The sequence below is a fragment of the Carcharodon carcharias genome, chromosome 32 (genome assembly GCF_017639515.1).
Source record: "Carcharodon carcharias isolate sCarCar2 chromosome 32, sCarCar2.pri, whole genome shotgun sequence".
Classification (NCBI taxonomy): Eukaryota; Metazoa; Chordata; class Chondrichthyes; order Lamniformes; family Lamnidae; genus Carcharodon; species Carcharodon carcharias.
This window is the reverse complement of record NC_054498.1, coordinates 8,631,542-8,647,810: the sequence shown is the minus strand read 5'-3', so window position 1 is coordinate 8,647,810 and position 16,269 is coordinate 8,631,542. Positions and strand designations below refer to the sequence as shown.

General features: G+C 39.4%; 1 protein-coding gene across 4 annotated transcripts in view; it reads right to left on the bottom strand.

The window, feature by feature from the left end:
* The window catches only part of scaper (S-phase cyclin A-associated protein in the ER), a 294,594-nt gene that overhangs the window by 71,489 nt on the left and 206,836 nt on the right, over positions 1–16,269 (bottom strand). For all 4 annotated transcript variants that reach the window (XM_041178256.1, XM_041178255.1, XM_041178258.1 and 1 more), the window contains one exon: positions 6,381–6,504. In XM_041178256.1, the coding sequence (XP_041034190.1) occupies positions 6,381–6,504 (124 nt within the window). The remainder of the gene's footprint in view (positions 1–6,380; positions 6,505–16,269) is intronic.

The following is a 16,269-nucleotide window of genomic DNA, read 5'->3' as shown; positions in this document are numbered from 1 at the left end:
GGGCAAAATTCATTGTGGCAAATCCCTTTTCCTATTACCCACCCAATATTGAGTTAAACTATTACACTGACTAATGAAAAGCAAGACATGTAGATGTTCCATTCTGAAAACGTGTCTGGTTACATGGTTGAGCAAATCTCAAAAGACCAACACAACACTTATTCCTAAAATTTAGTACCCTCTTCCTAAAATTTACATTCACACGCTTGGTGGTACAGAACTGAATATTGTTGAGAAGATAGACCTGTTGCTAAAGCTTTTCATCTTGCTCTCATCAGGACAAACACAAGAATAACAAATTACAAACAATCGCAACAATTTATACTACAGGAGAAAAGAGGTGCTTACTGGTTGGCATGATCTGAGTTCAAAGTAAGCTGATTACTGCATGCGGTTCTCTGAATAATTTCATAAGCATCAGTCAGCACGACTAATACTAATGATATTTCCTTTGTCTCAGGTTCTTGAAAACTTTCTTTTTTTAAATGACTAAATCACAAAGTATTAAAACTGATCTAAAAAGAATGAACTTCTTCCAATTTTATAGTCATGGAGTTAAGTGTCCCAAGGTGCTTTACTGGGCAGTTGACCAGGATATTGTTGGAAAACATGACTTCAGTTAATGTTACATTTAAAGGGCAGCAGGGCTGCTTTTGTACACTACTGGACTGTCAGCCTGGAATACAAACTCAATTTGTGGTTTGGAACTTGCAACTCCAGCCCTTTCACCCGGAGGAGGTAGGAGAATATCTAGGTCAACCAAGCTGACTTCAAAATTATCTCTTCATTGACAGAGGTTATTACATGGGCGGTGGCTATTGTTGCTTATTTATAAGCACTACTTAATTTAACCTGTAGCTGGGTAAAACTTGAAATCCAGATCCATTAATATATAGAGGCAAATAAGTCAACAGCAGAATTCAAGAATGGTTACTAAGAACTCCAAAGGTTTGCAGAATTATTATCCATGGTGTTCAGAAAACAAAGGCATAAGTAACATTAACAAGGTAAATTCACTAACTCTCAGGAAACCTGTCATTCCAAGTACACTCAACAAGGTAAATACAAATAAAGCAGGAGAAACTAGTTACACATATTGCTTTGCTTATCTCACATTTTCAATTCTTTGCAATTTGAAACTATAATGTAATTAAAAAGTGGTTGCAGAAAACTGCAACAGCACTTCAGAACTTAATTAGCTCCTTAACCAGGGAACATGCAAAAAGCCTTTCATAACTAAAGCGTGATAGTCATCTTAAGAAAGACTTTTAATAAAAATGTTTATGATCAGCCAATAACAAATTCCTCTTATGGTAGTCTCTCAAGAGAAGGATGTGGAATGACGCTGCATTTTCCCCTGAACATCCCAGGGAACAAGGGCTGGCCAAGGTTTTTAATTATCTCAAAACCAGACATTAAAAATCTATTCAATTTGAACCTATGGTATCAACTGTGCTAAACCTAGAGACAGACAGGCAGCTAGAAATATACACTAAAATATTTGCTAAAAACTGGGAGAGCTGATAAACCGAACAAGGAGTTCCAGAAAAAATCTCCTCATCCAGATAGGCTTGAGAATGCAGACCTCGTTACCACAGGGTGTATTTGAGGTAAATAGCATAGATGCATTTAATGGAAAGCTAGATAAACACATGAAGAAAGGAATAGAAGAACATGATGACAGGGTGAGATGAAGCAGTGTGGGAGGAATATCATGTGCAGCATAAACTCTGCATGGAGATTTTGGGCTGAATGGCCTGTCTCTGTACAGTAACTTCCAGATAAGTCTATGGAAAGCATAGCTACTTGGAGCATGTTGCTCAGCTATTTGGCACTCGTGTGGGTTCTGTCCCCAATGAAGTGCTGAAGGATGGCCTCCTCATGTGTAATTAGGCATTAAGTATGTGTATAGGTCCAGTCACTAGGGAAAAGTGTTTTGGCTGAACCACCAGCAGGTCCATAGTTTTCAATCCATTTAATTAAAAGTCCAATGTCTGAAACAGCTTTAGCGATCTTGATAGCGAACAAAATAAGAAGATTCCAGACTGAGCTGAAATTCCTTCCTTTCTGTATCAGTAATGATCTTTGAAGTTACATTTAATTCACTCAGCATGTATTAAAGTTACAGTGCCCTGTTTGCTTTTTCGGTACCAGCTTTCCTGGTTAATTATTCAATGCAAAGACATAGCGTTTCAATTAAACTAGAGCTCAATCCTGGAAATTACACGCAAGGCTTTCAAGTGAAGTTTCTTTTTAATTTAAGCTCTCCAGACTAAATATGTTTTGATGCTCCTTAAAAGTGATTGCAAACATTATTCCCACTTACAACTTGCAGGTTGTCAGGACAACCAAATTAAAATCTCACTCTTCCCTTCTAATGCCAATTCCACCCACAAACCGATGAAATAATTATTCACAAAATTCAACTAATAGACAGCCAAATTTAAATAAGTCCCAATTATCTGCAATTGCTCGACTTCTCCCCCTCCCCTCAAACCACTGATAGTGTTGTAGTACGATTCCATGAGTGGCAGCTATGTGCTAGGACCTCGTCCAAATAGTCTGACTCTACACATAAGCACAAACACGTACTTTGAGACAATTCCATCTGCATTTCTCTCTTTTTAGGATGGGGAACTGGGTGACAAATTAAAGTAGACTTCTTATTCTTTCCAAAACAAAAACAGAATTACCTGGAAAAACTCAGCAGGTCTGGCAGCATCGGCGGAGAAGAAAAGAGTTGATGTTTCGAGTCCTCATGACCCTTCAACAGAACTGCTGAGTTTTTCCAGGTAATTCTGTTTTTGTTTTGGATTTCCAGCATCTGCAGTTTTTTGTTTTTATTTCTTTTTCTTTCCTCTCTTCCTAGCCCTCCTAGGCTATTTGTAGCTGCCCAACTGAGCGCAGCTAAATCATCTTAGGCTGCTGCTAGAATGCGGTCTAAATGGCCCTTAACTATACCTGGTAGTGCTTTATTCATCAGTCCCATTGGGAAACTCTGTTGACTGAGACCATGAGCTCTTGGCCTTTTAATTCAATTAAGATAAAATTTTTATTGCATATATCAGGTATAGCTTTATAAGTGAAAAGGACAATAGACCAGATCTTAAGGACAATCAGAAGATCATTATAGGTATTATAAAAGTTACCCACACTGGTTACAAGGATATTATACACAATTATAAAACTGTTGAATTTAATATATTTTTTCAATTCCCCAGTGGTTCAATAAACACGTGGCCTTTTGCAGCACTAAACCATATCCCACTGTTTGTGGGAGCTTGCTGTGTCTAAATTGGTTGCCATGTTTCCTACATTATAATAGTGACTACAAATCCAGAAGTACTTCATTGGCTGGAAAGTGTTTTGGGACACCCAAGATCTGGAAAAGTGCTTTATAAATGCAATTCTTCCTTTTATGTAGAGCAGAGAGACCTCAAGTTTACTTGTTAGTCTATTCTGACTGAGCTGATCTCAGCTAGGGCAGCAGTTAAGATGCTATGTTTTGCCACAGGACATTTGGGTTATGCAAGGGGTGGGAGGGGGGATTCGACCAGGGTTTTCCATTGACTGATTGCTTTCAGGAAAGTGAAGTTTTTTGAACATCATTGGAGTGGCCTCCACCAAAGAATGACCTGCTGAACTCACTATGGAGGCTCAGATGAGTTTACTTGGATGAAAGGCTGGAGGGTGATCGGCACTCGTGGAGCAATATCCTAGCAAGAGCCTGTAACTTCAAGAAAGGATGGGAGAAAATCACCTGAATAAACACAATTTCCAAGTTTCTGTTGAACAAATTTCCAATCCTGAAGTACTCCACAGGAAAACGTTTAAAGTGCTTTGTATCGAATACAACAGATTTTAATTCCTAGGAAGGGGAATGAAGGTGTGTTCACAGTCAGATGAAAAGCTACATCTGCTGTGTCAAACCATCTCTTCCATACTTGGAGAGAACTGCCAAATCAGTACATTATAATTACCAGTAGCATAAAATCCACCTGTCCCGTCTGGGGATATTAAACAAATGGGGGAAACACGTACTTTACTGCATCAGGAAAAGTAAGCCACAGCATTTTATCCCTGAGAGTTAAATCCCTCATCAGCTGGGTACAGCTTCCATGAACATGGAATCATTAGTTCAGGTATGTTGCTGTGAATGGTTATTTTACACTGTTGAAATAACTTAAGAAGGTGACCATCGGCTCCACCAACGGCCATCTCAGCATTAAACATTTAGACCAGAAATTGCAGGGAAATTTCCAGTCTTGGTTGTGCTAATTGCTTTCAACCATGTCAGCAGTGGGGGTCACTACCATTGGCCTCAATATGCTTGGGCTAAGAGAAAAATCAGCTTGGGCTTTCATTTCTGACCTCAATATTGTGACATGCTGACAGGCTCAGCTGTGCAACCTCAGTGTTCAAACAGGCCCCACCACTTAATGTCCAGGCTCATACTTAAAGGATGGAGGGCTGATAGTGCCTTTATAACTGTACTCCAGCAGAAAGCAGGAGACTGGAGAAAGAATGTGACAGCAACACAGAAAAATGGATCAAATGTTTGAAAATAGAGAAAGTTTTGATAATGAAACATTTCAGGCCACATGAAATCACTCCTGAAGGTGATAGCTGGAAACAGACTCTCATGGAGCAAAGTTAAATATGGAGAAGGTTGGTGATCTGATTGTGAGAAATTTATTTTTCACATGCTAAGTTTACTTTCCACTTGGAGGAGAAAAGTATGTTTATTTTTCAACTACAATTTTTAAGCAACAAATAATTAAGTATTTTGATTATTACACACTGCTCATTTCTATAATTTTGATATCTTTGCAAAATGGAACATGGTAGCAATTTTTTAAAGAAACAGCACCAGACCCTCACCAAACCACTCTCCCACCACCAGTCCCTCAAACAAGGTAAGTCGTGAAAGATTATTTCCACTAATTGGTGTAGCAAGGGACCTCAAATTTAGAATTGATCCCAGAGCATAAGAGGGAGGCTAGGATTGTGTTTTTTAATACAGTAGGTTCACGTGAATTGAATGCTTGATCACAAGTAACTTTGAAAGCCATTACAATTATGGCAGTTTAAATGCAATTAGATAAACACAGGAAAAGGAGTAATATTAAAGAGGATTGCTAAATAACAACAAAATAGGACAAACAGATATTTCCAAAATAGTTAGCAATGCCACAAATAAACGGCGATGAATGGCTTCCTTCAACACTGAAGATTTTACCATTCTCTGCTTCACAGTTTAGTCCGCATGTTGGCCTGTAATCTATAAATGGAAGCAACTTTAACTTAACCTGCCCAGTGGGGAACAGGCAGGGTAGGATCAGCTACCTCTTTTACAACTTATCCGAATTTACTTTCCACTGTCTGATCCTGTCAGTTTCCCATTGGGCAGTTTTAGTTAAAATTACCCCTTGTGGTATAAAACGTGCATGAATGGCAATAATCCAGCTCTCGGAAATGAGTGTGAACAGACTCATTGCAATTCCAAGCAGACAGCAATGGACACCAAAGTTTTAATTCACAATCTGTGTCAGGGAGGCCAAGGGAGTGTGGGAAATAGAAGATCACATGAGTGCAATAGTGGCCCTTCTCCAACGCATCACTAAGGCCTCATTGTTTGGACCAATGTAGAGAGAACTTTATTCCACGCTGTATACGACCTGGGAATAGTTAACACAGATGTTGAGCAGCTATAAAACTAGGACTTTGAAAATAAATCATCCCTCTACTTCCTGAACTACATTAGCTCCTTATCCTGTAGCACCTTGATTTTAAAATGTTCATCTTTGACCACTTTCTTCCATGATCTCACCCTTCTATACCTCCGTAGCCTCAAGTCCTACAACCCTCAGCCATTTTGGCTCCATATTCTTTAACTCCCACCTTAAACACAATCTGCTCTCATGTCCAAAAGCCTCAAGACCTACTTCCACCTGTCCTCACGCTTCTCCAACTGATGAAGATCCATTTATCGCGTCTGCAAAACCCCACGAAGTGACCTGTGTTAAAGCTGCTACTTAATTACAAGAAGTTCTTAAAATTATATTGTTTTTAATGAGAAACACAGTGTGCATGCTACGCTCAACATATACATAACATATGAAGAGATTGGCAGGAAAGTCAAAAGGCACCACCTGATGATGGTCAAATTATTTTTCCATCAAATTCAAATGCCTGGAACATTTTGAAGCCTGAATAAGTCTGACATTTTTCAGAAATAACCAAGGTAAGTTAAAGCAAAAATAGGAGATACGCCCTCACTGGCTCTCAGTTACATGGACTGAAACCATAGCTTTATAGTAACTTTACAAGAATCCATAAAAGTACATCAATGGCAGGCAGCTACAGGTATTGACTCCTACCGTCAACTGATGCATCAGCAGTTCCATTAAGAAAGTGATCTTGTTACTGAACAGAACATAGAAGCAGTTGTCATAGCAGCCACTACAGGCGTAGCAGTATGCATTAATCACATTGCACAGGGATCTGCAAAATGACAAGAAAAAGTCAGGTGAGTTTGTATTTGTTTAAAACACTTTCATATGTCACCACCAATGCCCTCCACCCACATGCACATTACAATAATTTCCCCTTCCCTCCTGGAAGTGTTTATTTTTACCGGGATGAGGTTCCACTAGCATTTGCTGTTCTATGGTGGCTTGCTCAGTACAGATTCCTGAAGTGTGAACCTAGACAACAGGTGTCAGCAAGTCATTGGGCAATGGGCAGCATCACATCCAATCCTGAGCTCATCCCAATGTCCAGAATGGCATCTGTTTAAGTGGGGATTGCTGGATGATGATCACAAGTGGCAATCCTGGCCAAACTTCCCCTTCTTAGCCCAAGAATACTAAAGTAAATTGCTGTGACTTTACAACCACCCTCTCTGAGATCAGTGCAGTTAATGAATGAAACTCGAGGCCTTCTGGTCTGAATAGCTCAGTTACATGTCTGTCAGGTAACATCACAAGTATACTTCCAAAGGACACATCAAAACATCTGGTAAACTAATAGCTCTCATAAACCCTGTTAAAAATTATGAATATTTCATATCTCTCTTAGTAATTATAAATTCAACAGTTATAATCACCTTTTATATATACACTGAACAGATAAAGCCATTGTATCACAGAATATATTGTGCAGCATTTTTTAGACTAGTATTTTAAAACGTGATTCAGATTGTTTGAAAGTTGCATATTACAACCTTCCCATAATTCTCTAATATGCAAGGGAAGTTAACTAGTCACTCTGTCATTACTCTAACTGCATAGGAGGGTAGGAAAAGCAAAGGTCATGAAGTTATATAGCACTTTTCATGGCCATATGATGTCCCAAAGGGCTTTACAGCCAGTGACGTACTTTAAGTGTGGTCACAACAGTAAAGTAGGGAAATACAGTAGCCAATATGTGTACAAGCAAGGTCCACAAACAGCAATAACTATCTAATCTTCTTTACTGTTGCTGGTTGAGGGATGAATATTGATCATGGCAACTAGGGAAATTCTCTGCTCATCGAATAGTACCACAGGATCTTTTACATATACCCTAAAGGACAGATGGAGCTAACATTTTATCCGAAAGACGAGAGCCTTCAACAATGCTGCACTCCAGCAGTACAGCACTGAAGTATCAGTCTGGATTATGTACTCAAGTCCATGGAATAAGAACTGAATTAAGGTAGCAGTAATTGATCAATGGTCTTACCCCTCAGATCAAGATTACAGTCCTTAACATGTTGTAAAATATCAGTACCTATCCCCAATTAACATATTCAAAAATATCATTTAGCTCTCTCCATTTATGGGTAAAGCCATGTCCAGAATAGTATCAACCCATATTGACCAGCATTTGAGTAATGGAGCTGGCTTATTCAGCGCGGTAGCTAGGGAGGGGAGGAGGCTACCACTGGACTCATCATCTGGCTTGGGTGCAGAAGAAAATAGCAACTCAACCTCTCCACCTATCCTTCCTCTGTTAAGATGTTCTATAAAAACAACTTTTGGTTACCTGTCTTAATATGTCCTTAAGCTCAGAATCAAATTTTGTTTGATAACACTTGTTAATAAACGTTTTACTATGTTAAAGGTGCAATATAAATGGAAGTTGTTCTTGCTATTCACCGTTCTCCAGTGAGTCCTACTGGAAATACTTATGTGAGGACTCAACTGTGCTGTCATTCATTGTTTAGTGGCCTGCTGACAGTTATTGTCCAAGCACTTTGGAAGATATCAGAGGCTGGTTGTACTCAGGAACAACATTTCAATAGTAGTTAATGCTTTCAGTAGACAAGGGGAGAAAATGTATGCTTCAATCAGTGGTAGCACTCTTACCTCAGACCCACTGAAGGATTTGAACACATAAACTAAGCTGACATTTCATTGCGGTACAGACAGTGTCATGCAGTGTGAGAAGTGTCACCTTTCACATGGGATGATAACCTGAAGCCACATCCGTCCAGTCAAGAAAATGTAAAATATTCAATGCCTGTGCCCATGAAGGTCAGAAAGTTCTCCTATTATCCTTGTCAATGCTTATTCTACAATCACCAACAAGAAAGACACAGATTATCTGGTAATTTATTTCATTTAGTTTTTGCCGTTATGTACAAATTGGCTGCTACATCTGCCTACATAATAATAGTAGCTACAGTCAAAAGTACTGAACTGGTTGTGAAGAAATTTGAGACATACCAGGGGCATGAAAGACATGATATAACGACAATTGATTTAACTTGCTTTTTTCAATAAAAAAGATAACACTATGTACAGAACACCACCCCCCCACCTCACATTTATACTCATGAAATTCAGGATCATTAACAGAACCACTAATTAATGACAATGCCAATCCATTGTTTGGCTTACCATCAATGCAGGTGAAAGAAATTATATTTTTGGAAGATTTTGACACTGGCTTTGTATTAAATAGCAGTATGTATTACTAGATAGACCAGCAGTACAAGTGTGACTTACAGCTTCGCAATAGTTAAGATTAAATTAAGATAAGAAATAGGAGTAGAACTAAACCATAGGGCCCATTGAGCCTGCTCCACCATTCAATGTGACCATGGGCATCAACTCCATTTTCCCACCTGCTCCTTACATCCCTTAATTCCCTGAGACACCAAAAATCTGTCTACCCCAGCCTTAAATGTATTAACAATGCAGCATTTGCAACTCTCTAGGGTAGAGAATTCCAAGGTTCACAACCCTTTGAGTGAAGAAATTTCTCATCTCAGTCCGAAATGATTGGCCCCTTATCCTGAGACTGTGCCCCCATGTTTTAGATTCCCGGACCAGCAGAAACAATCTCTCAGCAACAGCCCTATCAAGCCCCTTCAGAATTTTCTAGGTTTCGATGAGATCACCTCTCATTCTTCTAAACTACAGAGAATATAAGCCCAATTTACTCAGCCTCTCATCATGGGATAACTCCCTCATTCCAGGGACCAATTTAGTGAACCTTTGCTGTACCCCCTCCACTGCAAGTATATCCTTTGTTAAATGTGGATGCCAAAACTGCACAAAGTACTCCAGATGTGATCTCACCAAAACCCTGTACAACTCTAGCAAGACTTCTTCATTCTTGGTCTCCAATCCCCTTGCAATAAAGGCCAACATGCCATTTGCCTTCCGAATTGCTTGCTGCACTTGCATGCTAACTTTATGTTCCTTGTACCAGCACACCCAAGTCTCTCTGTTCATCAACACTTAAAAGTTTCTCATCTTTTAAAAAATATTGCTTTTTTATTATTATGATCAAAGTAAATAACTTCACATTTACCTATATTATACTCCATCTGTCATCTTGTTTCCCACTCATCTAACCTGTCTATATTTCTTGGCAACCTCTCCGCGTCCTCCCCACAGCTTATCTTTCCACCTAGCTTGGTATCATCAGCAAACTTTGATATTACTCTGTTTCCTCATTTAAGTCATTAATATAAATTATAAATAGTTGAGGCCCCAAACTGATGTTTGCGGCATTCCACTATTCACTGCCTGCCAACTTGAAAGAGGCCCATTAAAGCCCACTCTTTGTTTTCTATCCATTAACCAATCCTCTATCCATGCTAACATATTATACTCAACTCCTTGAGCCCTTATTTTACCTATTAATCTTTTGTGTGGCACCTTATTGAATGCCTTTTGGAAATCCAGGTATACTACATCTACTGGTTCCCCTATCTATCCTACATGCCCAAAAATGCTAATCAACTTGTCAAACAGGGTTTTCCTTCAGTAAAACCACGTTGACTTGTTCTAATCATACTAGGCTTTTCCAAGTGCATTGTTAAGACTTCCTCAATACTAGATTCCATCATTTTCCCAAGAACTGATGTTAGCCTAACTGGTCTGTCGTTCAATGCTTTCTCTTTCCCTCCTTTCTTGAAAAGCAGTGTAACATTTGACAACTTCAAATCTAGTAGTACCATTCCTGAATTTAAGAAATATTGGAGAATCATAGCTGGCACATCTGCTATCTCTGCAGCTATCTCTTTTAGAACCCAAGGATGTAGGCCATCAGATCCCAGGATTTGTCAGATTTTAGTCCCTAAAGTTTCTCCAATACTTTATCTCTGCTGATATAATTTTCCTAACTTCTTCACTCTTTTTAGCCCCTAGGTTATCGTCTCCTTCTGGTATGGAACATGTGTCTTCTACTGTGAAGACAGGCACAAAATGTTTGTTCAATGCCTCTGCAATTTCCTCGTTCCCCATGATAATTTCTCCTGTGTCCACTTAGATAAATGACACATTGACTAAACTGGAGTGGACCTTCATGTGAAAATGTCTTGCAATAGGAAGGATAAAATTGTAAATGTCTCTATGCAAAGAATTATAAGCTAAACTGAACCCAATTCTGATATTTGCAAGTATATGCCATGATCTGATTCCTTTACAACAATGTCTACTTAGGCTTCTTGTATGCTAGTCTACCTAGTTATAACATTCACTCTCTTCCTGCAATGTACAACAGTACTTCAACATCAAGGTACTTTAGATTTTAAATGGTTGTGTAACTTTTAAGAATGATAGCAATAGTATGTAATTTGCACTTTACCAGTGGGGTGCAGAGTTGACTTATTTAAACTATATTTGTGTAACTGACACTCGTTCTGTTTAAATAAATAAGGCCTGCATCAAACTGGCAGAATGTAAACTGGGTCACGCAACAGATGGAGAGTTCTCTTGTTTACTAATCCTAGGTCATGTATACAGTCAAGCTTGGCAAAGATTTTACAGATCAATCACAAGGAGGCAGCTTGAGGAAATCCATTTCAGTAAAGACACTTCCAAATTGCGCATTCAAGGTGCCCAGAAGGCACAGACCTCCAAGGGCACCTTTTATTCCACAAATATGGCACAACTGATTTTGGGCATAACTTTACCACTTTGTTCTTTCAATTTACAGACCCTACATTTACTTTCAACCACCTCACACTCTTCCTGCTCCATAATTTTGCAAGGAAAACTACCAGCAACTCTCTCTTGCCTCCTCTCTCTCTGAAGTATCTTTACATAAACTCAATGTTAAAGGCTCTAAACTTCTGCAAGTTTCTGTTGGAGTCCCTTTACAAGCATTACTGTTAGTGCATTTTTAGGATTGTGCTATTCCCAGCTGATATTGGGAGATGGTCATGTACAAGTCCTAAATGGCAAAAGTGTGTGCTGAGAGAACCACGGCTAGATGCAAAATGGCAGACATGACACTAAGTGCTACGTTTTTTTAAAAAAATTCATTTAGGGGACGTTGGCATCGTTGGCTTGTCCAGTATTTACTGCCAGTCCCTAATTTCCCTTCAGGTGGTGGTGCCTTCTTGAACTGCTGCAGTCTTTGTGTTGTAGGTACACCTACAGTGCTGTTAGGGAGGGAGTTCCAGGATTTTGACTCAGTGACAGTGAAGGAACAGTGATATAGTTCCAAGTCAGAATGGTGAGTGGCTTGGAAAGGAACTTACAGGCGGTGGTATTCCTTTGCATCTGCTGCCTTTGTCCTTCAAGATGGTAGCGGTCGTGGGTTTGAAAGGTGCTGCCTAAGGAGCCTTGGTGAGTTCCTGTCGTGCATCTTGTAGATGGTACACACTGCTGCCACTATGCGTCAGTTGTGGAGGCAGTGAATGTTTGTGGAAGGGGTGCCAATCAAGCGGGCTGCTTTGTTGTCGAATTTCTTGAGTGTTGTTGGAGCTGCCCTCATCCAGGCAAGTGGAGAGTATTCCATCATACTCCTGACTTGTGCCTTGTAGATGGTGGACAGGCTTTGGGCAGTCAGGAGGTGAGTTACTAGTCACAGAATTACTGGTCTCTTACCTGCTCTTGTAGCCACAGTATTTATATGGCTAGTCCAGTTCAGTTTCTGGTCAATGGTAACCCCTAGGATGTTGATAGTTGGGGATTCAGTGATGGTAATGCCATTGCATGTCAAGGGGCGATGGTTTAGATTCCCTTTTGTTGGAGATGGTCATTGCCTGGTATTTGGCAGAAAGCACCTTTGGTCAGAGGGTCATTCATAAGACCTGCAGTAATTCAAATGGAAGGCTTATCAGCACTTTCTCAGGGCTACAGTGGATGGGAAAATAAATGCAACCATGCAAGTGTCGCTCACATCCTCTGAACAAAATATTTTAAAGAGTATTGTGCCGACACTCATTGCTGAGGCTCACACAAAGTGTGGCTGCTTGGACGCTTGTGGAATTACTCCACAGAAAACGCTTAAGACCTTCGACAGGAGAAAAAAATTGAAGTGCAAAAATAAAACTGGAGGAGAAACAACTAAGATGTAATTCAATTAGGAGAATACGGCACTTGGAAGAGTATGGTTTTCTTCAGCTAATGGAGGTACCTTATTCCTTGGTGGATACCATGCATAAAGCTAACACAGAGATGCTGCATGAACAGGATAAAGCAGGCCCCAGGTGGTTTCCAGGGTTAAATGGCAGATTAAAGTCAGTACAACTAATTTCTTTACTTTAACCTTATTAGAGAAACAACAGCTGTCAACTGTCACCATTTGCACACAAGCCCTAAATGACAAGCCCAAAGTACTCATGAATTTAAAAAGGTTCATTGCTGAAGACCAAAGTGTAATTTCTCAAGCTTGGTGCTATAAATTAAACAGGGTTATTATGGATTTTAAACTTAATATTAAAAGAAATAATTATTTCCTGAAATAGTAATGCTTTGAGGTTTCTCTCAGTTAATACTTACATATACATCCCCTGCCAAATTCCATCCCCTCTTGTCCTTTGTGCCAGCATGGCTCAGTTGGTGAGACTTTTGCATTTATGTCATAAAGTTATGGGGTCAAGCTGCATTCTTGGACTTGATCTCATAATCTAGGCTACCTCTTCAGTGAAATACTCAGAATGCTGTGTTACAGGAGAGGCTATCTTATACAACTGAGGCCCTCTACCTGTGTGGATGAATTATAAAGATCCCAGGACACTATCTGAAAGAATTAACATTCCTCTCTCAACCAACACCATCAGAATAAACTAACTAGTTTCTCATTTCACTGGTCTGTGGGATCTTGTCGTGTGCAAATTCTCTTCTGTGTTCATATACATAATCACAGTCACTGTCACTCAGTACTTTTTTGAAATTTAATACAGTGCTGGTCAAATACTTTTTGCTCGTGTACTGTTAAGCAGACAACATGTTACCCTCTGATACCCTACCCAGTTGGCTGTTCTTCATATGTGACCCTGGGCACTGAAGCACTATCTTAATTTCGATTGTAAAACAATGACAATTGTAAAATCTTGACTTGAATAATCAACTGTTGCACATTCATCGTTGATGCTTGCATACAATTAATTAATCTTTGGCCTTTTAAAAAAACAATTCTATTCTTTTCCAAAAGTATATATTATTTATTTCCATTTTCAACACAACAAATATTCTACTCGACTCAACAAACCGTATTTAACTACCACATTTTCTCCTTTAAAAAAACATTGGCGAGCTGCTGTGTTCATCAAGATGACGGGTTTCAGTCCTGTGGAACAGAATGCCCTTCCAACAACATTTGTATCAAGCACCTTTCAGTCAGGCATGTGGTTTTGATACAACAACCCCTTTGGTTTAGCCCAACAATTCACTTTGATCCCAAACTCATAGAGAAGCTCCATTGCAAGTGTGAGTTTTTCTATTTACCACTTCAACCCATTGTCAATTTGTCCAAATGACAGAGAATTTTTGTGTTTTTGGGTTCTAAAAACGGGATCATGGTAGCTAAAACAAATTTAACATTGGAATCTTATACCTGCCAGTGGCCATATCTATATTATCTTCCATTGGATACAGCAATTTGTTTCAATTTGTATCACTTCCCCCTCAGATTCAGAAGACTGAAGGCTCAAGTTCTACCTCAGTGTTGGCTCACACCTGTGTGAAGTACTCAAGGAAGGTTGCTGTTTCACGCTGCTACCATGGAGTGCTATTAGCTACTAACAGATGGTACCATCAAGCCAAAAAGACGCTCTGCCTATCTCACAAATGAGTGATGAATTTCAGTGCCAGTGTGATGCTAGATATGTAGACCGTACGTTCCAAAGACTAGAAGATCGTATCAAACAGCAAAACCCAGCTGTTGTTCGCAACAGGCAGGGTACAGACCGTACCAAATCAGCCCGTACTTGCAAAATCAAAATAGTGTCCAATATTAGATGTGACTCATGATTGAGGTTTTTTTTAGCAAATGTTGTCCAATGTTCTGAGAATTATGCTGCTAACCAATTAAAAATAGTTGGGCTCGCAGTGTGGCACATTTGCGTGTACTGAAAGCTACAATACACAGGGCCCTGTTCTTTGCAGACAGAAAGAACATGTACACACATTGCGACTGTTTCAGCTAAGCTAAATAAGTAACAACCATTCGCTGACTCATCCTCAGGGAAATGACTTGACCAATCAGGGTCAAGCTGCCTGTTTTAAAATTCAAAAAATGCTTAACAGTTAACTGTCAGTCACCATCAGTGGTGCATTTTCCAAGGCACTGTCAACCAAACAGCACTCTCTTCACATACAGTATAAACTGCTGTTTTTCCCCTTACATTAATATTCTTGCGAGTGTCCTGGTAAGTGCAAGATGGAGAGCTTAGACATGTCTCTTTTTTCAGCAATACTCAGGGAGAGTTATACTGTCAGAGTTACCATCCTTTCCATGAGGTGGTAAATTGAAGACATCTAGAAGTTCAGGTGGATGTTTAAGATTTCACAACATTATGGATCTGAGCAGGGAATTTTCCCAACATCCTAGATAATAGTCTTCCCTGAGGTGACACCATCAAGAAACAAATTAACAGGTCTTTCATCTCATTGCTGCTTATGGGAGTTTGTGCAAAAATGGCTACCTAAATATTAAGCCATTGCACTTCTAATACATAATTTGTTGGCCATCGATTATTGTTATTTTTCTGAAAAAAGAAACAAGATGTCATATTTATTTTTGTTTGGGTAGGATTCAAATTCAAAGATGCAAGATCAGTGTATTGACCCAGTGCACCAACTGATCACTCCTTCTGTTTCCTCTTACAAAGTTTCAAATTTGCACAGATTATATTGTACACTGATTGCCTTTTGCAGTAGCGTGCATTGTTGCACATCTTGGTGATGTAGCCCTGCTAAAATCACTGAATCTGAACAACATTCGTCTTGCTTGTGTCATAATTTCCAGATCACACCAAAATAAGTGGTACAGTAATTTTTTAGAAAACCAAAGGAAACTGACAAGGACGGGGAAATGAGCAGATGGAATTACGTCAGTAAGTTGAGGTGTTACATTTGTTAAGAAGAAAACAGTAGTAAGTGCACCCAGTAAAGCGCATATCTCTGCCATACTGTATTAACTCTATTAACATCATTACAATTACACAGTTCTTGCTTGAGACCTTTCCCTGCCTGGTTTATGCTCTGTAACTACAAAGCTGGAAAAATGAATCTTTTTAAAAAACTTCCATCTCACTGAGAAGGCTTCTGGTCAATCCATATCCAACAACCTGCTCTGAAAACTCTGCTCACAGTTTGACAGCCGTGACAAATTCCACCACAGCAGCTGGGACAATCCACAACATTCTAAAATAATCAACAATGTTCTAAATAAAACCACCCACAACATTCTAAACAATTGCCCCATCTCCCAATGTTAACGTATCCTTTAAAAAATTCCAGATCTGGATCTGCATGTTCATCAAAATCTAATCAGTTCTTCCTTGGGCTATAAAGCTCTCCTCACATTTTGACAGCT